General features: G+C 43.1%; 1 protein-coding gene across 4 annotated transcripts; it reads left to right on the plus strand.

Annotated features, from left to right (window-relative positions):
- The first annotated feature begins 2645 nt into the window (after positions 1-2645).
- LOC135877502 (CD59 glycoprotein-like) lies at positions 2646-18375 on the plus strand. Of its 4 annotated transcripts, none has more exons than XM_065402951.1 (4): positions 2646-2965; positions 9151-9234; positions 16036-16137; positions 17156-18375. In XM_065402951.1, exons 2-4 carry the CDS (start codon positions 9165-9167, stop codon positions 17350-17352), a joined length of 369 nt encoding a protein of 122 aa, XP_065259023.1. In that variant the 5' UTR covers positions 2646-2965; positions 9151-9164; the 3' UTR covers positions 17353-18375. The 4 variants fall into 4 exon arrangements, with proteins under 4 accessions (XP_065259023.1, XP_065259021.1, XP_065259022.1 ...); XM_065402949.1 differs by having other exon boundaries at positions 2649-2973; XM_065402950.1 differs by lacking the exon at positions 2646-2965 and adding an exon at positions 3139-3238.
- Positions 18376-23872: the final 5497 nt, after the last annotated feature.

Raw genomic sequence — 23872 nt, forward strand, 5'->3', positions numbered from 1 at the left:
CACATTGTGTGTAATTAGGTTCTGAAAGATTTTGTGAGAAAGGTAATGATGTCACATTTCAGAAGGAAAAACTATTTTGGAAAAGCAGTATGAGACTAAAACATTGGCAAAGTACATTCTAAGTGCTACAAAGCTATAATTTGTAATGCTTTATGTCCCATTTAGCTAATGTGTTCAGAAGAGTCCTAGCTTTTGTACTCTGTGAACTGGCTAGAACAGTGGTTTTCAACCTTTTTTCACTTACGGGCCACTAACTAATTTCAAATAGAGGTGAAAACCCCTTTGTAAATCTTAGACATAGTCTGCAGACCCCCAGAGGTCCACAGACCACAGATTGAAAACCACTGTTCTGTAGTAACAACTACCTTTCACAGCCCCCTTAGATCAGTCATAATCAACTGTGGCTCTTTAATGTGTCTCCTGTGGCTCTTTGCATTGCATGATATTAAACCACTGTTTATGCAGTAAATCATGCAGTGATTTAATTAACTAGTCTAAGTTATTAACCAATCAGGATGCTTTTACTACCCAATTAAGTTAACTTGCGCTGTTATTAACTTGTTTGCTGTGAAATTTTTTTATATATATATAAACTAAATATTTACTCTGTCATATTGTTTAAATATGAATAGTACTATAGTAAATGAAGCAATGAATTCACATTACTGTGGGTCTTTTGGATAATGTTGATAGCTAATTTGGCTCCTGAACCACTGAGGTCTGAGTATCACTGCTTTAGACGTAATCTGCAGACCCCCAGATTGAAATCCACTTGGCTAGAGGAAGGAAGCTCTGGGAGAGGTAGGGTGACCAGATGTCCTGATTTTATAGGGACAGTCCTGATATTTGGGTTGCTTTCTTGTATAGGTGTCTATGGGCTGGTCTACACTGGGGGGGGGGGGAATCGATCTAAGATACGCAACTTCAGCTACGCGAATAGCGTAGCTGAAGTCGAAGTATCTAAGATCGAATTACCTGGGGTCCACACGGCACGGGATCGACGGCCGTGGCTCCCCCGTCGACTGCGCTACCGCCGCTCGCTCTGGTGGAGTTCCGGAGTCGACGGTGAGCGCGTTCGGGGATCGATATATTGCGTCTTAACGAGACGCGATATATCGATCCCGGATAAATCGATTGCTACCCGCCGATACGGCGGGTAGTGAAGACGTACCCTATGACTCCCTATCCCCACCCCATCCTGATTTTTCACACTTGCTATCTGGTCACCCTAGAGGAGAGGGCTACATTAAAGAAATTGTGTTCAATTTTTTTCCTTTTATGGTGGTGTCTCTGAATTGTCTTGTTCCTGATTCTACAGCCTTGCCACTCTCATACTTTACCACAACGCCCCCAATGACCGCTTATTTATCTTACAACAATTCTGCCTGTCTTCATTTCAGAGCTCTCTTTTGGTTCTGCATATTTGTTCTCCCACTTTTATTTAGACTTGGCTAGATTTCCTTTTGCAAAAATCTTTACTCCATCTACCTCCATTTCCAAAGGCTCTAGCCCAGTGGGTCTCAGCCAGGAGTATGTGTACCGCTGGGGGTACACAGAGGTCTTCCAGGGGGTACATCAACTCATCTACATATTTGCCTAGTTTTTACAACAGGCTACAAAAAAAGCACTAATGAAGTCAGTACAAACTTAAATTTCATAGAGGCAAAAGGAGAAAGTAAGCAATTTTTCAGTAATAGTGTGCTGTGACACTTTTTTACTGTTAGGTCTGATTTTGTATGCAAGTAGTTTTTAAATGAGGTGAAACTTGGGGATACATAAGACAAATATGACTCCTGCAAGGGGCTCAGTAGTCAGGAAACAGGTTTCAGAGTGGTAGCCGTGTTAGTCTGTATCAGCAAAAACAAGGAGGAGTCCTTGTGGCACTTTAGAGACTAACCAATTTATTTGGGCATAAGCTTTGGTGGGCTAAAACCTGATTAAATGGGTTTTAGCCCACGAAAGCTTATGCCCAAATAAATTGGTTAGTCTCTAAAGTGCCACAAGGACTCCTCCTTGTTTTTGTAATCAGGAAAGGTTCACAATCTCTGCTCTAGCCTCACCGTTGTTTTGTTTTATTATAGCTTTGTCTACTCTCTTAGCTTCTACTTCCACAACAAGGGTGGGTCTACTTGAATTATCTCTCCCGCTGCGGCTCCGCTCTCCCCGGCGGCCAGAGTGCCGCGGGGAGGGCGGCGAGCCCAGTCGCGGCCCCACTCTCCGGTCGGCGTGCCGCACCGCGCCGCCCCCTCCAGGTGCCGCCCCAAGCACATGCTTGGTGGGCTGGTGCCTGGAGCCGGCCCTGACTGCCGCCGCTCAGCTCTGGGGGTTGACTGGCTAGTCTACACTGGCAACGCTAAAAAACACCTACATCTACACTACAGGGTCGATTTAAGATACGCATTCGACATATCGCAGCCGACTTACCCCGCTGTGAGGATGGCGGCAAAATCGACCTCCGCGGCTTCCCGTCGACGGCTCTTACTCCCACCTTCGCGGGTGGAGTAAGAGCGTCGATTCGGGGATCGATTGTCGCGTCCTGACGGGACGCGATAAATCGATCCCGAGAGGTCGATTTCTACCCGCCGATTCAGGCGGGTAGTGTAGACCAGGCCGCGCGTAGCTGCCAGCGCGGGTGCACTGTTTACAGGGGCGCTTTACAGCGCTGACGCTTGCTGCGCTCAGGGGGGGGTGTTTTTTCACACCCCTAAGGGAGAAAGTTGCCGCGCTGTAAATTGCCGGGGCAGACAAGCCCTAGCCGACTGCAGCGGGTTGGCCCCCTCCCAGACCGCGGGGACGGGAGGAGGGAGACAAGAAGAGGGTAAGGCGCCTGCCGAGCCGGGAGCCGCCCCTGGCGTCAGCTGCTTTCCCCTCAGCTCGCCCAGGAGCGGAGACCGTTGGGCTGCTGCGTAGCCCCCTGGAAGATCTTTCGGCGGCGGCCCGGGCTGACGCGCCGCGCCGGCAGCGGGTGAGCAGGTAGGTGCAGGAGGGCGGGGAGCCGTGTGCCCGCGGGGTGTTTGCAGCGGGGGGACCCAGGACGTGGCTCGCTGTCAGGCGGGGTCTCCTGAATTATAACCGCTTGGGGCAGAGCCCGTGTTTCCCTCCAGGGCCGTGCGATGCCCAGTGACCCTGCTGGGTCTGGGCACTGCTGTGTCAGGCACGCAGTGTGTGCAGTACCCTGGTCACAGCCTCCTCTCCCGCCCGCAGGGTACGCGCCGTCTCGGGGTGGCTTCCAGAACAGGTCTGTGTTAACGTGTCGGGTCTGACGGGCGAGAAAGGAAACGGCGGGGCCCAGGCTACAGACTGTGTTTCCCCCGAAGTGCTGCCTCACGCGCTGGCCCCTTTAACGGCAGGATTCACGCCGTGCCCGAGGCGGTCCGGCTTTCCAGCTCTTTCTTTGTGTCTGGCAACCCCCCGGAATGGCTAGAGAGTGGTGTGAGTCTTAAATGTAGCGTCTTCAGGGAATTGTGCGGTGAGCCGTGACTTGGCACCCAGGGCTGTAGCCTCTCTTGTTGTTTGCAATATATTTCCTGTAGTTGGCTGCTCTAGGGTTTATCGCACCGTCCCCCTCCATCTTTCCCTTCTGCCTCAACAGCAATGTTGCATTAGCAGCCTCGGGCATTGTGCCTGTGCTTCTTAGATACGTAGCGGGCACAAAGTCAGCTCTAAAAGGATGCGTTAGGCAAGAAGGGCGGCTTGAGAGCGGAAAGCTAGCAGAACACTTAAATGCATGTCAGGTTATCAAAGTGCAGTGCCGATAAGTACAGGAAGATACCAAACAGTCAGACTTGTAGAGGGCAAGATTCTTCCACACTTAGAACGCTCTGGAGTTTCTTGCTGTCAGGATAGTCCCATTAAGCACAGTCGCTTGAGCAGATCATTAGAATCATGCCCACAGAGACTAAAGTACTATATATCAGCTCATCCTGCCCACCATGTATAGAGTTTGAAGAGATGTAGGGCAAGTCAAGTGACTTTATATTGGTTTAGGATAATGGCAAAATAAACAGAAGCCTAACGTCCAGGAAACTTCAGAAGGTATGTGTTTGCAAAGAGGGATTTGTGTGAAGAGAGAGACGGTCAGTTCATACTGATAGTTGTGTCGAATTGGCCAAAGAACATTAAACCATGGCAGCTGTGAATGCCATTCAAATCTGAGACTTCCAAAAGCCAGGAGCCTTTTGCTGTTAACTGTCAATTGCTTAAATATGTCTGACTTTCCCATTGCATATGCCTGGATGTATTGAGTCCTTGTGTGACTCTGTTGATTCAGGGGAGTTCACCGGGGATGAATTTAGACGGTTGGCTTGTTTTTACTGAACCAACCCTTCAGAGACTTATGAAATGACACTGGCAGAATTGTTCAATTCATATTTCTGTTTTGTATTTGGGCTAATGCTGAATGATGTATCTAGCTGCAACAAAGAAGGATATTAAACAGCATCTTAACTAAAGCTAGTTGATTCTAAAATTAGCAGCTCCCAACAACTTGCATTCAAGAGTTTTAATCGAGTTGGTTCCAGACCACAGGTATTAATTTTTAATGGATCTTGGTAAAATTTCAGAGGACTAGAAGAAAGCCAGTGTTGTGGCAATACTTTGTTTTCCATTTAAAAATAACTCAAGCTAATTACAGGCTGGTAAGTCTTATATTGAGCCCAAGTAAAATAATAGAAGGGCTTATATCGAACTGTGTCAATAAGGAACTAGAGGCCAAAAATATAAGTTATGCCAATTAGTATGGTTTCATGGAAAATGCCTTTTGAAAGAATCACATTTGTTTGATAAAACTGAGTGTGGTTGATAAAGGTAACTGATGTGGTTTACTTGGATTTCTGTAAGGCATTTGACTTATGAGCGACACCAATTTTTTAAAAATAGCATTATACAAAATTAACAGCCATTTTTAAAAATCTATTTAAATTGAGCTAACTGATAGCAGACACACAATGTTAGTGGGTGGAAAGTAACAATGGTTGGTCTCTGAGAGCCTGCCATCTGGATCACTCAGTAAACTGGGCACAATTGAACATGTTTGAAGTACTGCCAAGTGAGAAGTCATATGTTTAGGGATAAAGAATGTAGGCCATACTTAAAAGATGGGGGACTATCCCAGAAAGCAGTGATTCTGTGAAAAGAACTCAGGAATCATTGTAGATGAATAAGTGACTGTGAGGTCCCGTCCCAATGTGATGCAGTGGCAAAAGGGCTAACCGAGTTCTCTCTTTACACATCCAAGGATTATCAAGTAAGAATAGGGAGATAGCATCTCTATATAGGACATGGGTGAGACCATTACTGGGTTACTGCATCTAGTTCTGCTCTCCACACTTCAAAAAGAACATTGAAAAATTAGGGAGATCAGAGAAGAACTAGAAAAACTGAATTTCTGAAGACTTATTGTAAGATGTGTTTTCCAGAACTCAATCTGTTTATCTTATAAAAGAGAAGGTTAAGTTTTGACTTTATCATAGTCTGCAAGTTTCTACACAAGGAGATGATATGAAGGGGTTCCTTAATTTAACAGACAAAAAGCCTCACAAACTCCAGAGACAGGAAATGTGAAGTGGAAAAAATTCAAAATGACACAACTTCTTAAATGAGGAGTCAACCACTGGAATGAATTACTAAGGGAAGTGGTCATTTGGACTCCTTAAATACAGATGTTATAGTTTAACTACAAGTTATTGGACTTGACAACAGAGCCAGCAGTTCCCCTTTTGCTGCACCATATTCTGGGGCAGTGTACCACAGAACAAGGAGTGCTAATGGCTAGCTGGTGTTGGAGGAGATGGTTCTGCTTCAGCTTTGAGTCCTCCACCCCCTCTCCCTTTCCTCCAAGGAGTAGAGAAAGGCAGGTCAGGAAGAATAATTATCTCCACTACACGAATTACTGGGTAAAATTCTGTAGTTTGTGTTATGCATTAGATGATCACAATGGCCCCATCTGACCTTAAAGTCTATGAAAAGATGACGGATCCTCTAATGTGACATTACGAAGGCTGAAGTGGTAGAAGTGCAAAGGCTACTGCTGTATAAATGCTGCTGCTCTTAGTGTATAAGAACTTGGAGGTCTGCTGACAGGCAGGAATGTGCTGCAAGTCTTTTATTTTTGATTTTGGTGCCTCACAAAGGACCGAGAAATCAGTAAAATTTGGGCAGTCCCATAGCAACAGAATGATCTGGTGTTCCTTTCCTAGTTACCTGCTGTATTCATGCCAGTCATCAAATAAAATAATATGTAGGAAGTAAAGCTCCTTAGCAACTGTTTATTAACCCAATCCTGCTGGAAAGGCATAACAAGTGGGGTTCTGCAGGGGTCTGTTTTGGGACCGGCTCTGTTCAATATCTTCATTAACGACTTAGATATTGGCATAGAAAGTACGCTTATTAAGTTTGCAGATGATACCAAACTGGGAGGGATTGCAACTGCTTTGGAGGACAGGGTCATAATTCAAAATGATCTGGACAAATTGGAGAAATGGTCTGAGGTAAACAGGATGAAGTTTAACAAAGACAAATGCAAAGTGCTCTACTTAGGAAGGAAAAATCAGTTTCACACATACAGAATGGGAAGAAACTGTCTAGGAAGGAGTACGGCAGAAAGGGATCTAGGGGTTATAGTGGACCACAAGCTAAATATGAGTCAACAGTGTGATGCTGATGCAAAAAAAGCAAACGTGATTCTGGGATGTATTAACAGGTGTGTTGTGAGCAAGACACGAGAAGCCATTCTTCTGCTCTACTCTGCGCTGTTTAGGCCTCAACTGGAGTATTGTGTCCAGTTCTGGGCACCGCATTTCAAGAAAGATGTGGAGAAATTGGAGAGGGTCCAGAGAAGAGCAACAAGAATGATTAAAGGTCTTGAGAACATGACCTATGAAGGAAGGCTGAAAGAATTGGGTTTGTTTAGTTTGGAAAAGAGAAGACTGAGAGGGGACATGATAGCAGTTTTCAGGTATCTAAAAGGGTGTCATAAGGAGGAGGGAGAAAACTTGTTCACCTTAGCCTCTAAGGATAGAACAAGAAGCAATGGGCTTAAACTGCAGCAAGGGAGGTCTAGGTTGGACATTAGGAAAAAGTTCCTAACTGTCAGGGTGGTTAAACACCGGAATAAATTGCCTAGGGAGGTTGTGGAATCTCCATCTCTGGAGATATTTAAGAGTAGGTTAGATAAATGTCTATCAGGGATGGTCTAGACAGTATTTGGTCCCGCCATGAGGGCAGGGGACAGGACTCGATGACCTCTCGAGGTCCCTTCCAGTCCTAGAATCTATGAACCCCCAACACATCCCCTGTGTGGTAGAAATTGTCCCCATTTTACAGTAGGGGAAGCTGAGACACTGAGTAGTTAAGTGATGTTCAAGACAAAAGCATAGGGAATCAGTGTTGAAGGATGGATTGAATTTAGGAGTTCCTGGCTCACATTTTCACGGTTGGACCACTAGTCCTTCAACCTCTTGGATCCAAAGCTATTTAGATAGATTAGGGGTGTCACCTTCATTTTTGGCAGAGGGTTAATGCCATTTTTAATAAGCCTGTGGAGGGGTTATAAACAGTATCAGTGTTCACAGTGGATCTCCCATTGTGCAAGCCTCCCACTGATCTCAAAGATCAAAGGTAGGTGTAACAGGGTGGCTTGCCCCTTAAGGGCTTCAGGGCCTGGGACTAGCCAACCCTGATTACTGAATAGGCCACACCTGAGATCAAGTACTTCCCCTATAAAGAGCAGCAGGCGGCTGCAATGAAGGTGAGAAGCTCAGGAAAACTGCAGGGAGTAAAAAAGGCTCCTGTAGGAAAGACCCTGACTTCAGAGGAGGGTGGAGGGCAGAACCTGGTGAGCAGGAGGCTCCCGTGGGAAAGTCTGACTGGATTTGCCTGGAGTCAGACAACTCTGATTACTAAGGGGGTGCTTCTGAGCAGGAATCACCTGCTTCCCCAGTAAGAGCAGAAGGAAGAAGCCAGGCTCCTGACCCTGCAGAGTTCTCACCGAGTAGGCTCCTATAGAGAAACTTGAAACTTTGGGAGTGAGGCAACAGGCAGGAAAGGCCTAGGAGAATGGATGGACTTAAACTTTATTTTGAATGTTGGTTAACTTAATAAAGCAGAACCCAAGAGGGGATGGAAATGGATAAGTGTGTTTGGGTATATTAAGGGGAAAAGGGAAAAACAAAGCAGAGCACTGCAGACTGACTCCAAGGCCACCAGAGGATGCTCAGGAGGCAGCCAGGCCTACTACAGTAGGATATGGCTCTTGCGTAGTAGTTAACTTTCCAGTTACTATATTTACTGTTTAAGTGCCTTATTGCTGTCTCTCCACTGAGTGCTGCCCTTTAGGACCACAGCTGTTTCTACTCTTTCATTATCTTTATTCCTTCTCCATCTTCCTTTCTGTGTCTCTTCTCCTTTCTTCAGCCTCCTTTCCCTTCTGCTGCAACTTCCAGTCTCCCCCTCTGAGCTTTGTGCCTACCCACTTGCACTTCTATTAAAATGATCAGCAGTGAAATTCTTTAAATATCAATGTTAACTATCATCATTAGGCTTTAGAATTCAGTGAAATGAATGGAGATGGAAAACTTGCCATGACAGGCTGGCTGCAGTCTCTGGTAGACTTCATTGGTTTGGTTTGCACTTGGTTCACATTTTGAATGTTTTCTTCACAGCCTGATGGGTAGAAATTAGTGTGACCAGATAGGAAGTGTGAAAAATCAGGACCGGGGGTGGGAGAGGAATAGGGTCCTATGTAAGATGCCCCTAATATCAAGATAGTCCCTATAAAATCAGGACATCTGGTCACCATAGGAGAAACTAATTTTTTATTAATGAGAGCTGGGATTCTGTAGAATCTGTAATTGTCATGGGTGGGCCACATAATTAGAACAAACATTCAGAACCCTTGACAATACTATCATAGGTATTTTGATAGGTATTCATAGGTATACAGCCCACACACTACTGAATTTATTTCCCCCAACATTTCAGTGAGGTATGGGAGTATCATTATCTCCACTTTGGCACCTTGGTCCCCATCTTGAATCTCCAAATCCTATTGCCCTTATAAAGGATGGTTTTGTAGATTTTTTTTCCCCCTAACATTAAATATTTCGAGCTAAGGAGTGTAATCCTAACTCATGACTGTGCTCTTGCTTCCAGATATAGGAAGAAACATGAACGGGAACAAAACAAATTGTGTCCTGCTCACTGGCTTCATTATTCTGGCTGTGTTTTGCAGTTCTGGTAGGTATCCTGAAGTGTCTACATTAAAGGGCAAATTATGATCCCAGCATCAGATCCAAGTAGCTGTGCTGGTGCTGAGCAAATATGCGGGGGGAGGATCCTCTCACCACTTTCCTTCAGGTGGCAGAACTGCTTCCCAGAAGCTATTCTGGACCACTAGCTAGTGCTACAGTAGGCTCAGTGATCCCTTGTGCTGCACAGCCCCTGGGAAGTATACACCTGTCCTTGCTGAACTTAGCCACACCTGGTTTTGCTAGAGTTCTGTGGCGGAGGTCTGCCAATCTGTATCTTTTATGCAGCATGCATTGCATTGCAAACAGCAAACCAGTTGCAGCCCAGTGCAATAGCAGAATCCTATTTCAGCAATAGAATATCAGATTAAGGTTGAACTATGTAAATATTTATACAATAATATTAATATGGCACAAATCGAGGGCAAGCAGATTAAGAGCTTGGGATATGGACTTGATATAGATGGAATTCCAAGTTGCATAGGATGTGTTTTGACTCTATCCAGATCAGCATCAAAGGCGCAGGCTATTACACAGCTGTCTTAAGTAGGGTGCATGTGGAAATAAATTTATAGAGGATTCCCTGAGACCATCCTACATGGAATGTTAAGTTCTAATTCTTACTACTTATTTAAAAATCCTAATGCTGAAGTAGGTACTTTGCCAGTTATAAACTAAAAAATCTTTTCAAATTTCTCTACTATGAGGGAGAGGTGGGTGGGTGAGAGCGAATGCGCACATGCACATACCAGCATGTATAAAGGGGACGGGGAGAGAATCCCACGTCTCTTCCTTTTGCAAGAAGAAAGGGGGAATTCCTCTCTTCCTCTTGATCTCCTTCTTTTCACTTTCCCCCTTTCTAATCAATTCCTCCCCCTGCCCCAGAGAAAAGGGACTTGACAACACATTAAAGAAAGGGTTATGTCTTGGCCTTTCAAATGAGAGACTTCACACTGAAGCAGGTTTGAATAGGGAGCATGTCTATACAAATGAAAAACTTCTGAAAGATCTCTTCATGTTGCTAATAACACTGGTCTACAATTTTTGAGAAGTCGTCTGCTTCAGAGATAAAATGTGCTATTTATTATGTATTTTGATGTGCTGAATTCAAATATGACAATTAAAACAACTGATTGGCTACTGTTTCTAAGATATTTAAGTGTTTACATTTTATGTCTGTGTATATTGTGTAGATAGTAGAGTTTTAATCATAAATTGTAAACCTAGGTCTTTTCATGTGTTTATGGTTGCTTTACATGATAATATTTCACCTGTCCTGTTTATGTAACACTTTAAAAATCAGCAAAAGGGTTATATAAATAAAATTTATTGTGAAACAAAAGGCAAAAAACTATTCTGTACATAGTTTAGTCCTATTCAGTGTCTACTCGGCGCTTCTTGGCTTGTCTCTTGTATTCATTAAATGGAGCATCTCTTGTCACTGTCCAGCAATAGTCTGCAAGCATTGATGGGCTCCATTTGCCCTGATAGCGTTTCTCCATTGTTGCAATGTCCTGGTGAAATCGCTCGCTGTGCTCGTCGCTCACTGCTCCGCAGTTCGGTGGAAAAAATCTAGATGAGAGTGCAAAAGATGTATCTTTAGTGACATGTTGCAACCAAGGCTTTTGTATGCCTTGAGGAGGTTTTCCACCAACAACCTGTAGTTGTCTGCCTTGTTGTTTCCGAGAAAATGTATTGCCACTAACTGGAAGGCTTTCCATGCCGTCTTTTCCTTGCCACGCAGTGCATGGTCAAATGCATCATCTCGAAGAAGTTCACGAATCTGAGGACCAACAAAGACACCTTCCTTTATCTTAGCTTCACTTAACCTTGGAAATTTTCCACGGAGGTACTTGAAAGCTGCTTGTGTTTTGTCAATGGCCTTGACAAAGTTCTTCATCAGACCCAGCTTGATGTGTAAGGGTGGTAACAAAATCTTCCTTGAGTCAACAAGTGGTGGATGCTGAACACTTTTCCTCCCAGGCTCCAATGACTGTCGGAGTGGCCAATCTTTCTTGATGTAGTGGGAATCTCTTGCACGACTATCCCATTCACAGAGAAAACAGCAGTACTTCGTGTATCCAGTCTGCAGACCAAGCAAGAGAGCAACAACCTTCAAATGGCCACAAAGCTGCCACTGATGTTGGTCATAGTTTATGCACCTCAAAAGTTGTTTCATGTTGTCATTGGTTTCCTTCATATGGACTGCATGACCAACTGGAATTGATGGCAAAACATTGCCATTATGCAGTAAAACAGCTTTAAGACTCGTCTTCGATGAATCAATGAACAGTCTCCACTCATCTGGATCGTGAACGATGTTGAGGGCTGCCATCACACCATCGATGTTGTTGCAGGCTACAAGATCACCTTCCATGAAGAAGAATGGGACAAGATCTTTTTGACGGTCACGGAACATGGAAACCCTAACATCACCTGCCAGGAGATTCCACTGCTGTAGTCTGGGGCCCAACAGCTCTGCCTTACTCTTGGGTAGTTCCAAATCCCTGACAAGGTCATTCAGTTCACCTTGTGTTATGAGGTGTGGTTCAGAGGAGGAGGATGGGAGAAAATGTGGGTCCTGTGACATTGATGGTTCAGGACCAGAAGTTTCATCCTCTTCCTCTTCCTCGTCTGACTCAAGTGAGAATGATTCTGGTGCATCAGGAACCGGCAGTCCTTTTCCGTGGGGTACTGGGTGTATAGCTGATGGAATGTTTGGATATTGCACAGTCCACTTTTTCTTCTTTGACACACCTTTCCCAACTGGAGGCACCATGCAGAAGTAACAATTGCTGGTATGATCTGTTGGCTCTCTCCAAATCATTGGCACTGCAAAAGGCATAGATTTCCTTTTCCTGTTCAACCACTGGCGAAGATTTGTTACACAAGTTTTGCAGCATATGTGTGGGGCCCACCTCTTGTCCTGATCTCCAATTTTGCAGCCAAAATAAAGGTGATAGGCTTTCTTAACCATAGTGGTTATACTGCGCTTTTGTGATGCAAAAGTCACTTCACAAACATAGCAGAAGTTATCTGCACTGTTCACACAAGTACGAGGCATCTCTGCTCACTTTGGCTAAACAGAAATGTGTCCCTTTGCAAAATTAAACACTGACAAATAAGAGAGCATGACACTGTATGATTTCTAGAGCTGATATAGGGCAATTTGTTCAGCAGAGTGATGTAAGCTTCGTTATGATTGCATCATCCATGACTTCTAGGAATAACATGATGCAATTCATATCATGTATGACGCAATACCAGCTTCAGATTGCATCATTCATTGTTTTGCCTAAAAAGCAAGTACTGTCCAAACCCAGTCATAGATTTATTCATAGATCCAGTCAAAGATGTATTTTAGTCATTTCTGGTTTAAATTGAGATCCCTTCCCTTTATAACTCACTTATCCTCCGCCATTCCCAAGTCAAGGGTCGTATATACTGACCCAATAGCATATCTTGAAAACTAGAGCCAATCAACAATTTTAAGCATCATTTTCGTTCTCAGTGACCCAGAATTAGTAAAGTTTGACTACATTTATTTCAGAAGCATTTTGGCTGTAGAGCAGTGTAATGCTAGCAGTAACCCCTGACATTCATAGTTGTATAGTAACCGTATTTATTTAGAAAAGAACAAGAGCACCTTACACTTTTGGTGCCTCAGTTAATTAAAAAACTGGAAAAAATCAGTCTAAAGAGAAGAAACAGCAACCCTACAAATTATTGCACTACAATCACCTATTATCCAGACAGCACAATCAGATCTAAAAAAGAATTCCCCATTATTTTGCATACATCACCACACTGGCTGTGGTCATTTCTTTGGCTGTCTTTCAAAATGATCCTTGCAGCATGTCTTGAATGGAGCAAAAGGTAAGAGGGCCCTCACAGGAAATATCCTTCCACCAACACCCGGTATACCAAGAGGACTCATCTCAGGCACTCTTGCAGATCTCAACTGTATGAAGAGAGACATGGTCTCTCGGATAGGATGTTCTTAAAATACTTATTGCTTTACAGAGCAATACCAAGAACTTTCATTTCATCTGGACTCCATAATCAACCCATCTGGATCACAAAGTATTGGTTGAATATGCATGTGAGAAGACATCTCACTCACCAAGCAAGCTGCCACATTGTGCACTTGCTTTTGTTTCTGAATGCCTTTAAGGTGTAGTCGCAGGTAATCCAGTCTTGCTTTGACAAAGGCATCCTCTAAACTGGTGAGGTCCATGTTGGAAAGGTAAGGCTGTAGCCTCCTAGCCAGTAAAAAGCCATCTTTACTGCTGCTGAAAGCTGATCATTCAGTGATAACCAGAAATCTAATGAGAATCCAGGTTGGGAACATGTACATCCATTGCATATATCACACCTCTCCAGCTGGTGTTACTTTTACCATATCTGCTTTCCCCACATCGCCCCAATCTAGATGCATTGAGCCTCAGCCAGTTTGCTCTCCTCCATGCCCTATATTTAACTCCACTGTCTGGGTCAAATAAGAGAGAAACACAAAGCTGGGTGACATCAGTATGTCAAACACTGCAATCCATGCTTCTTCACTAACCCTCCTTGTACCTTTTTGTATATAAAGTTGACCAAGAGAATGCCTCACGAGTGTCAGGTCACAGTAGTAATTATCCAACAGTTCCAGCTGAGAGAACTCTGAGAGGCTTTGTGTTTATTGCTCAAACAGCAACATCAGATCCACAAGTATGTCATTGATGCCTTGTGATCAGCAGTACTGTAAGCACTTGTTCAATCTGGTATCAGAAAGCTATTTGATCATCATCCATGGCTGAGAGATCCTCCATCAACACAACAAGAGCAGTCTCTGCACCATACCCAAGATGGGACTCAGAATGAACTGTCAAGGAAATCTGAGGCATCTAGATGTGGTGTTGGGACAACTCTCACAACTTTTTGATCTTTATCGCAAAGGGAAGACTCAATGCAAGGTGGCAATGGTCCAGACTGTCATCTTAAAATGATGTAATTTTGAAAAGACTGTACCAAGGCCTCTAAGTGTGTATCTGGCAGCTTTTCTCTTATTGTAGGAAGCAAGGTCGGTTTCCTGCAGCACTGAGCCCAGCACTTCCCCACTGGCCTTTGCCAACCTGGAAGGACGTAGTTCTCTTAACCCTCCAGTACCTCAGAGCGGAGCGCCACTGGCCAAAAAAGTGATTACTTGATACTTGAGTCCATGGCCTCACAGTATGTTCCAAATAGCTTCTTTAGAGTGCAATGATTAGAGGGTTGACAGGAACACTGACACGCCATCTTGCATAGGGCAGTTTTGAGAAACATATTGTGTGAACACAGGCACATGGACTTAAGATATGTCTGTACTTAGAGTACAGACACTGCACACCCAGGTAGCATGGTTATAAGTAGCAGTGTAGATGGTGATGCACAGCTTACCAGAGTAGAGTACTCGACATACCTGAACCCCTACACAGGCTCTCTCCACACCTAAGCAATGCCTCCCATGTCTATACTGTTATTTTTAGCAGTGTCGTGTCCAGCTGCTTCCCCATCTCGGCTTCATTTGCTGTTCTTGATCCTTCAATGAAGGACTATGGTTGTGACTTCACTGCAGGAAAAGAGGGGCTCTGAGGGAGGGAGGAAATAATGTGGTTGGCAGACATGCTAAAATGTGATGTGAAAGGTCTGAATGGATTTATATTGAGTATGATGTATCTGAGACCTGTCCCTAATACAAAAGTCTCTACTTTTTATAGGGCGAGGTCCTGATCTCATTGCAGGGAACAGTTGCCTTTAGCTTCAAGAAGAGCAGACTTCAGCCCATAGTGCTCAAAGTTTGGTAGGAATGTTACAGAACAAACAAGACATAGTCCATGCCCCAGAGGCTTGCAGTCTTACTTAGGACAACTTGGGGGTAGGGAGGAAAAGGAAGGAAGAGTGTTATAATAACTTATATGCATGTCTTGGTGGTACTGCTATTTCTTTTATTTCTACACTGGAGCATGCATTCCAACAGCGACATGGGCTTGGAATAAAGTCAGAGGACTGAGCATGAGGAAGGGGAGGGTAGGAATAATGTGGGAAAGTGAGGAGTGAAAGCAGTAGGGCTAGGATTAGGACTGATGTCATTGGCAGCAAAGAAGAGATGCAGGGGAACTGAGGGCTTGCTAGAACAGGAAGTGAAGGAAGAGACTGGTAAAGTGATGGGATGGTAAGAGGTGGAATTAATGAGAGCAGAGAAGGGAAAGGTAATGGAGGAGGAGGGGTGGGAGGAGTGGAGCTAGGAGGAGGTAAGGGTCAAGGAAGATAAAGGTCAAAGATTTTGGTGACGTGAACGGGTGGGGCAGTACAGATGTCACTGGTAAAACAAAGGAGAAAAGGATGATAATGGAATGGAGGCTGCAGGTTCAGGCAGTGTGGAGCAGCAGTTACATGATCTGTTTAAATCCAGCTCCAGTTGCTCTGGACCTTGTTGGAGTCAGGTCCCCTGCCAACTGCTAAAACTCAGGCTGTTTGGAGCAGGAAGCAGTAGAGTTATGTAAATCTATCTCCTTGGACTCCTGTGGATGTATTAGGAGCTGAATTTGACTTCAGTGTTGGAATCAGAATCCGAATACTAAAGGATTGGGTGGTTTGACCTAAAAGTTGCAGTACTTAAACCAGATTATCATGAGGTTATGGTTCAGGGATTTATAACTGTTTTGACCTAACAATAATCTTGAAAAGTCACACTTATTTCAGAACATCAAATGTACAAAGAGAAAGTTTATTACTTAGTAACTGGCTTCTTTCCTCTCTCTCTCAGGATATATGCTGAAGTGTTACAACTGTCCACTTACTGCTCTGCCATGTAAGACCAATATTACCTGCCCAAGTGACACTGATTCTTGCCTATGGATTAAAAGTGGTATGTTTACACTCCCAAATGTGGTAGACTTAAAATAAATACAGTACATTATATTCATTCAATTTTAATGATCCCAGTGTAATCAAATAGGTTTTATTTCTACAGTCTGTATGAATGTCCATCTGAAGTACACTCTTACTGAAGTCCTTGTTGGTTCCTTCAGCTTTATGTAGGATTGTGTGCATTAATACAGTTTGAACTGTTATAACTATGGATGTTCCAACACAACTGTGGGGACATAGTTTTATGGTTTAAAAAGAGATTCTATTGTGCAGTTAAGCATCCAACAGACTGCTCTGTTGAATGACTGGTGGACGTGTGGGGAAACTTGTAAAAGGAGGAAATCTCACTGCCAGCTGGGAGGCCAGCACTCTCCAGTTCACTGACTTAGGATTGGGGTATATGTTGCTTCTTTATGCCAAGTGGTATATGCCTGAGAAGTACACAGAACTTTCATTTTCACTGCAGTCCAATTTGGAAACTGAATTGTAGGCTTCTACTCTATGCCTGCCAGCATTGTCCCCTGCTTTGCATTCCAGCTAGAGATGAGTGCAAACCAGCATTCTAGGAACTAGGACCTAAATTTCATAGCTGATCCCATTTGGCCAGGTTGGGCACTGGAAGGCCATCTCCACCCTTTGCTGGTCTTATATTATAATATGTAAGAGCCGCTTGCCTGCAGATTGCAGTGCTTGGGATGAGAGATGAGCCAGAGCCACAAAACTCAGGGGGTTTGTGTATGTGTGTGTGTGTGTGTGTGGTGTCTGTTATGACCATCTATTGAAATAAGTCCACCTGTGAAATTCAGATTCTTAGATAAGAAGTTCTGATTTGGATTCATCTCTACCTGCTATGTCCCAAACAGCTCACAAGAGCATTCTGTTGTAACAAAAACCAAGGCGGGGAAATCCCCGTGAATATCTAATGTATCCTTGAATACCCTTGTGAAACAGTTTTCTCTACAGGGAAGCTAGTAATTTTTGCATAACTTCTTCCTTTTTTTTTTTTTTTTTTTAAGGTGAAAGGACGCTCTCTAATTGCTATAAATATTCCAACTGCGACATGAACCAAATTAAAGAGAAATACAAGTTTGACAACTTAAATTTCAAATGTTGCCAAAAAGATCTGTGTAACAGGAGTCAAACCACAATGATTAGTACAGCAGTCTTCAGCATTGCTACCGTGATGACCATGATCTGGATACTCTGCTTTTAAGATGGAGGGGAAAAAAGATAATTTTGTTTTCTTAAATACCTACTGATTTATAAATCATACATATAAACATGCTGTCTATTGTATACAATTTTTGCGCCTAGAGCAGTTGTGTTTGAGAAAGCAGACTTTAGAAAAAAACACTGTTTTTGGAAAAGCTATATGTTAAAATGTAGGGAAAGTACACCTGCAGTGGTAGATAACTGCAGATTCTTGATAGAAGTTATAATTATGTGTTATCTGGAGTAAATTCTTTCCCTTGCTTACAGTGAGTTTCACATCTCTGATCTGATTTGAGTTTGTCCTTTGCACTCCAGTTGTGGTAATGTTACATAGCCTTTCAAAGGTGTAAGCCATTTTTTAAAGTCAGACTGTTGTTTGTGAAACTGTTAGGAGTTGGTCTTGCCCAGCAGCTTTTCCTTTATTTTCTTATGTAATTGTTTCTGCTTGAAAATATGTTTAACAAATGCACCTAACTCCCCATATCAGGTCATGATTGCTTTTTTGTATAACACTTATAACTGCCAAAATTGTATTATTATTGGTACTGCTTTGTGGCTAATGCACTGTATGTTTATACATGAAATGACTCTTGACTGTCTGTTTTGTTGTAAAGTGTAGTGACTCAGACTGGGGTGATATTTGCAGTCCCTCTCTCATTCCTGGAGAACTTCTGTAGGAGAACTTCTTCTCCTTTCTGAGAAGTAATGTAAATACACTGAGGGGCATGCTCCTATTTCACTTAGAGAAGGGGTGAAGTGAATTACCACTGTCCTTTTTTTTGGAGCCTTGAGATCTTTAATCTGTGGCATCTAGAGTTTCTTATGCTGAGCACTACACTTCATCTTGGCGACTGTGTCTTTGAACAGATTGTAAAGGCACCATGATGCAACTGAGGGCAAGTTTTTTTTTTCCTTCAAAATGATTTATCCACTTAAACCATTCTGTAACTTCAGTGATCATTCAGACTTAGCAGTAATGTGGGGTGATAATAAAATATGAGCTGTGGCTGGTTTATTTACCCAAGTGTGAGAATTGTAGTGCAACGTAGAAATCTCAAGACGTGCACAGGGGTCCTCTATCGAGGAAGGGATTTTTCTCAACCTAAGGTAGTACACGGGGCATCTGCACAGTTGGCTCCTCATCACTACTCCAGTCTGTTACACCTTGCATACCTATCCACAAGGCTAGGTTTTTAGCCTTTAGATAATATGATTCACGGACCTAATGACTACAGCTATACTGCGTTTCTCCTCCCTAGCCTACTGTCCTGGGTAGCTATCGCCTGAGTAGCTTCTTTTATCCACCAGAAGGAGGGTGTTTCTGGTGTGCTGGGCCTCCTGGGTCATTTCATTCATAAAGAGCTCTTGCTACAATGAAATGCATCATAGTGCAGTAATGTTGCAAAAAAAGCAAATGCAATTTTGGGGTATATTAACAGAGGCATAATATGATAGAGGGATAGTACCCCTTTACTCCTATTCACGTCAGCAGGGCCTCATGTATTCACCCCAGGCTGCTGGAGGAATTAGCCGAAGAAATCTTGGCACCACTGGCAATATTTGCAAATTCATGCATGGCAGGAGAGGTCCTGGAGAAGGGCTAACGTGCCCATCTTTAAGAAGAGGAAAAAGGAGGAGCTGGTGAACCCTCAGTTAGATCTCAATAGCTGGGAAGCTACTGGAGCAATGTATAAAACATTCAGTTTGCAGATCCTTGGAGGATGAAGGGGTGACCACCAGTAGCCAGCCATTTACTAAGAACAAATCATGCCAAACTAGTTTGATTTCCTTCTTTGACAGAGTAACTGGTTTAGTGGATAGGGGGAATATGACAGACATAATATACCTTGAATTTAGCAAGGCTTTTGACATAGTCATATGTGACATTCTGATAAATAAACTGAAGAAATGTGGCATTAGTGGAACTACTATTAAATGGATACATAGTTGGTTAAACAACCACAAACAATGAGTAACTGTTAATGGAATAATGTCGGATTGGAAGGAGGTCTCAAGTGGGGTTCCACAGGGATTTGTTTTGGGTCTGGTGTTATTTCACATCTTTATTAATTACCTGGATGTAGGAATAGAGAGCACACTGACCATTGCAGATGACACAAAGCTGGGTGGTGGTGGTTTGCAAACACTTTGGAGGATAAAGCTAAAATAAAGCTAAAATTCAAAGGGATCTTGATAAATTGGGGACGTGGGCTATCCAAAACAAAATGAAATTCAGTGAAGACAAATGTAAGGTGCTACATGTGCTACATCAAATGCTCTTTAATGTTTTTAATAACATAAATACTCCTGGGAATTGTGAGATTTTTAACTTCCCAGATATAGATTGGAGGACAAATGCTACTAATAAAAGGACTGTTTTAGATTTGATATTGGTGAGTAGCGAGGACCTCAGAGGAGAACTGGCTGTAGAGAACAACCTTGGTTTGGGTGATCATGAGTTAATTCAGTTTAAATGGAAGGATAAAAAAAATAGATCTGCAACAAGGGTCCTTGATTTCAAAAGAGCTAACTTTTTAATAAATGAAGGGAATTAGGGAAGTGGACTGGACCGAAGAACTCAAGATCTGAATGTGGAGGAGGCTTGGAATTACTTTGTCAAAGTTGCAGAAGCTATCTGAAGCCTTCATCCCAAGCAAGGGGAAAAATTCATAGGGAAGGGTTGCAAACAGGTGATTAAGTAAAAGCAGAAACCTTACAAGGAATGGAAGATGGAAGGGATCAGCAGGGAAAGCTACCTCTTGTAGGTCAGAAAGTGTAGGGATAAAGTGAGAACTGCCAAAAGCCAAGCAGAGTTGGACCTTGCAAAGGGAATTAAAACCAATAGTAAAGGTTCTCTAGCTTTATAAATAAGAAAAGAAGAAGTGGGACCACTAAGCGCTGAGGATGAGATGGAGATTAAAGATTATGTAGGCATGGTCCAACACCTAAACAAATAATTTGCCTCAGTTTTTAATGAGGCTAATCAATAGCTTATGGGTAGTGGCAGGGTGGCTAATGGCAGCAAGGATATGGAGGTAGACTTTACCACATCTTAGGTAGAAGTCAAACTCAAACAGCTTAATGGGACCAAATGGGGGGGCCTGGATAATCTCCATCCAAGAATCTTAAAGGAACTGGCACATCCTTTCTGTAATGGGGGCCCCAAAACTGGACGCAATATTCCAGATGTGGCCTCACCAGTGCTGAATAGAGGGAAATAATCACTTCCCTTGATCTGCTGGAAATGTTCCTACTAATGCAGCCCAATATGCCGTTAGCCTTCTTGGCAACAAGGGCACACTGTTGACTCCTATCCAGCTTCTTGTCCACTGTAATCCCCAGGTCCTTTTCTGCAGAACTGCTGCTTAGCCAGTCGGTCCCCAGCCTGTAACAGTGCATGGGATTCTTCCTTTCTAAGTGCAGGACTCTGCACTTGTACTTGTTGAACCTCATCAAATGTCTTTTGGCCCAATCCTCCAATTTGTCTAGGTCACTCTGGACCCTATCCCTACCTTTCAGCATATCTACCTCTCCCCCCAGTTTAGTGTAATCCGCAAACATGTTGAGGGTGCAATCCATCACATCATCCAGATCATTAATGAAGATGTTGAACAAAACCAGCCCCAGGACAGACCCTGGGGCACTGTGCTTGATACCGGCTGCCAACTATACATCGAGCTGTTGTTCACTACCTGTTGAGCCGATGATCTAGCCAGCTTTCTATCCACCTTATAGTCCATTCATCCAATCCATACTTCTTTAACTTGCTGGCAAGAATACTGTGGGAGACCATATCAAAAGCTTTGCTAAAGTCAAGGTATATCACGTCCACCGCTTTCCCCTTATCCACAGAGCCAATTATCTCATCATAGAAGGCAATCAGGTTGGTCAGGCATGACTTGCCCTTGGTGAATCCATGTTAACTGTTCCTGATCACCTTCCTTTCCTCCAAGTGCTTCAAAATGGATTCCTTGAGGACCTGTTCCATGATTTTTCCAGGGACTGAGGTGAGGCTGACCAGTCTGTAGTTCCCCGGATTCTCTTTCTTCCCTTTTTAAAAGATGGGCACTATATTTGCCTTTTTCCAATCGTCTGGGACCTCCCCTGATCACCACAAGTTTTCAAAGATAATGGCCAATGGCTCTGCAATCACATCCGCCAACTCCCTCAGCACCCTTGGATGCATAGCATCCAGCCCCATGGACTTGTGCATGTCCAGCTTTTCTAAATAGTCCTTAATACGTTCTTTCACCACTGAGGGCTGCTCACCTCTTCCCCATACTGTGCTGCCCAGTGCAGCAGTCTGAGAGCTGACCTTGTCTGTGAAGAGTGAGGCAAAAAAAGCATTGAGTACTTCAGCTTTTTCCACATCATCTGTCACTAGGTTGCCTCCCCCATTCAGTAAGGGTCCCACACTTTCCCTGACCTTCTTCTTGTTGCTAACATACCTGTAGAAATCCTTCTTGTTACACTTCACATCCCTTGCTATCTGCAACTCCAATTGTGCGTTGGCCTTCCTGATTATATCCCTGCATGCTCAAACAATATATTTATACTCCTCCCTAGTCATCTGTACAAGTTTCCACTTCTTGTAAGCTTACTTTTTGGGTTTAAGATCACCGAATATTTCTCCAAGCCAGGGGTCGGCAACCTTTCAGAAGTGGTGTGCCGAGTCTTCATTTATTCACTCTAATTTAAGGTTTTGCATGCCAATAATACATTTTAACATTTTTAGAGGGTCTCTTTCTATAAGTCTATACTATATAACTAAACTGTTGTTGTATGTAAAGTAAATAAGGTTTTTAAAATGTTTAAGAAGCTTCATTTAAAATTAAATTAAAATGCAGAGCCCCCCCGGACTGGTGGCCAGGACCCGGGCACTGTGAGTGCCACTGAAAATCAGCTCGCATGCCGCCTTTGGCACGTGTCCCATGCTCTAAGCCACGCTGATTGCCTGCCATATTTGCTATTCTTTCTGCACATCGGGATGGTTTGTTCCTGTGCCCTCAATAAGGCTTTTTTAAAATACAGCCAGATCTCCTGGACTCCTTTCCCTCTATGTGCCTTCTCTTCCTCTGGCGGTTAGCCCATGTAGAGTGTAACAGTCTTCTACTGCTGCCTGTAGTACCAGAAGTCTGTGTGGTGGATCTAAAGGTTCTCAACCTGCTGATGAACCATGTAGGAATCAATATAGTTCCACATGATGGAATTTCTGCGGTGGTTTTTTTTAGTTTGCTTTTTAATAATCTAGAGAATTGCAAACGAAAAACTACATTAAAAGAATGCTAAGAAAGTCAAGTATTTAAAAGCTAGGAAATGACAGAATTAAGGTTATCCATGTAACAATTAAAGTTTGGCAAAGTTATGCGCAACTAAAAACAGGCTCTTTTAATGGACAGTGTCAGGGGACTGTAACTATAGGCAATACTACCTGCTCTACCTATAACAATCTATGCAGTTGGTGGGTGTAAAATACACTTGGTTTGTTGTACAAAAAATAATGTAGGCAAATATGATAAACTTTTTCCTTCTACTGTACTGCAAATACAGTTGGTGGAATGAACAGCACCTTTCACTCAAGGGGTAAGCAAATCTAGGTTTCTTGGATAACAAAGTTCTGGCCAGTTCTGAGCCATTGGCTTTGCTGAGTATAGTAAATAATAAGAGTGTGTTGCCATGGTAAGTCTATTCAGAAATGCAGAGAACTATAAAGTATAATTTGGGTTTGCAACCCACACGTATTCCAAGAATAGGCTGAACTTTAAATCTGAAATCAGCTGTGTGTTTGTGGATGTTTTTTGGCTAAAACTCTAGAGACTAGCAGATTGGCCTGCCATTCAACTACACTAAATTGCTAGCATCAGCCCAGAGTGTGTGGGATTTAACTAAGGGTTGACTGTATTTTTTTCTTCTTTAAAAAGATCCTTCAGAGTAAATGTGGAGTCCCAAATGTTGTAACTCATTGTCTTGCTCTGCATAACAAAACTGTATACACAAGGCAATACACATTCCAAAAATTACTTAAGCAATTGATGGGATATGACAATAAGGGTCCAGACACCCCAACTGGAGAGGACAGGGGCTGAATCCCAAAGAGTAAGCGGTTGAATCAACTGGTTGTATACAGTGTTATTGTGTATAAAAATGCTGAGTAAGGTTTTTTATGAAAGCTTGTAATATTCTGAACTTGAAGGTCATTATGAGATATGTATACAGATTGTGGTAAAGAATCTGTGTATTTATGAATACAGATTGCTATGCTCATGCGCGGTACTACAATTTCAAATACACCTCACAGCAGGGAAGGTCTCCTCCCAAGCTTCATGTTTACACACACAAGATGCAAGTAATGATCTATGGTGCAACCCAGGAAAAGATAAATGATGGACCATTACAGTTTATAGGAAGAGATTTAGATATCCTGGCTACCAAGTCAAGAGGGAATTTCACCCTCTCTGAGTAGTGATGAATCACCATAGACTGAGAGCAAGAAAAAGACCTGCAAATCCTTAAAAGAGAAG

The sequence above is a fragment of the Emys orbicularis genome, chromosome 4 (genome assembly GCF_028017835.1).
Source record: "Emys orbicularis isolate rEmyOrb1 chromosome 4, rEmyOrb1.hap1, whole genome shotgun sequence".
NCBI lineage: Eukaryota > Metazoa > Chordata > Testudines > Emydidae > Emys > Emys orbicularis.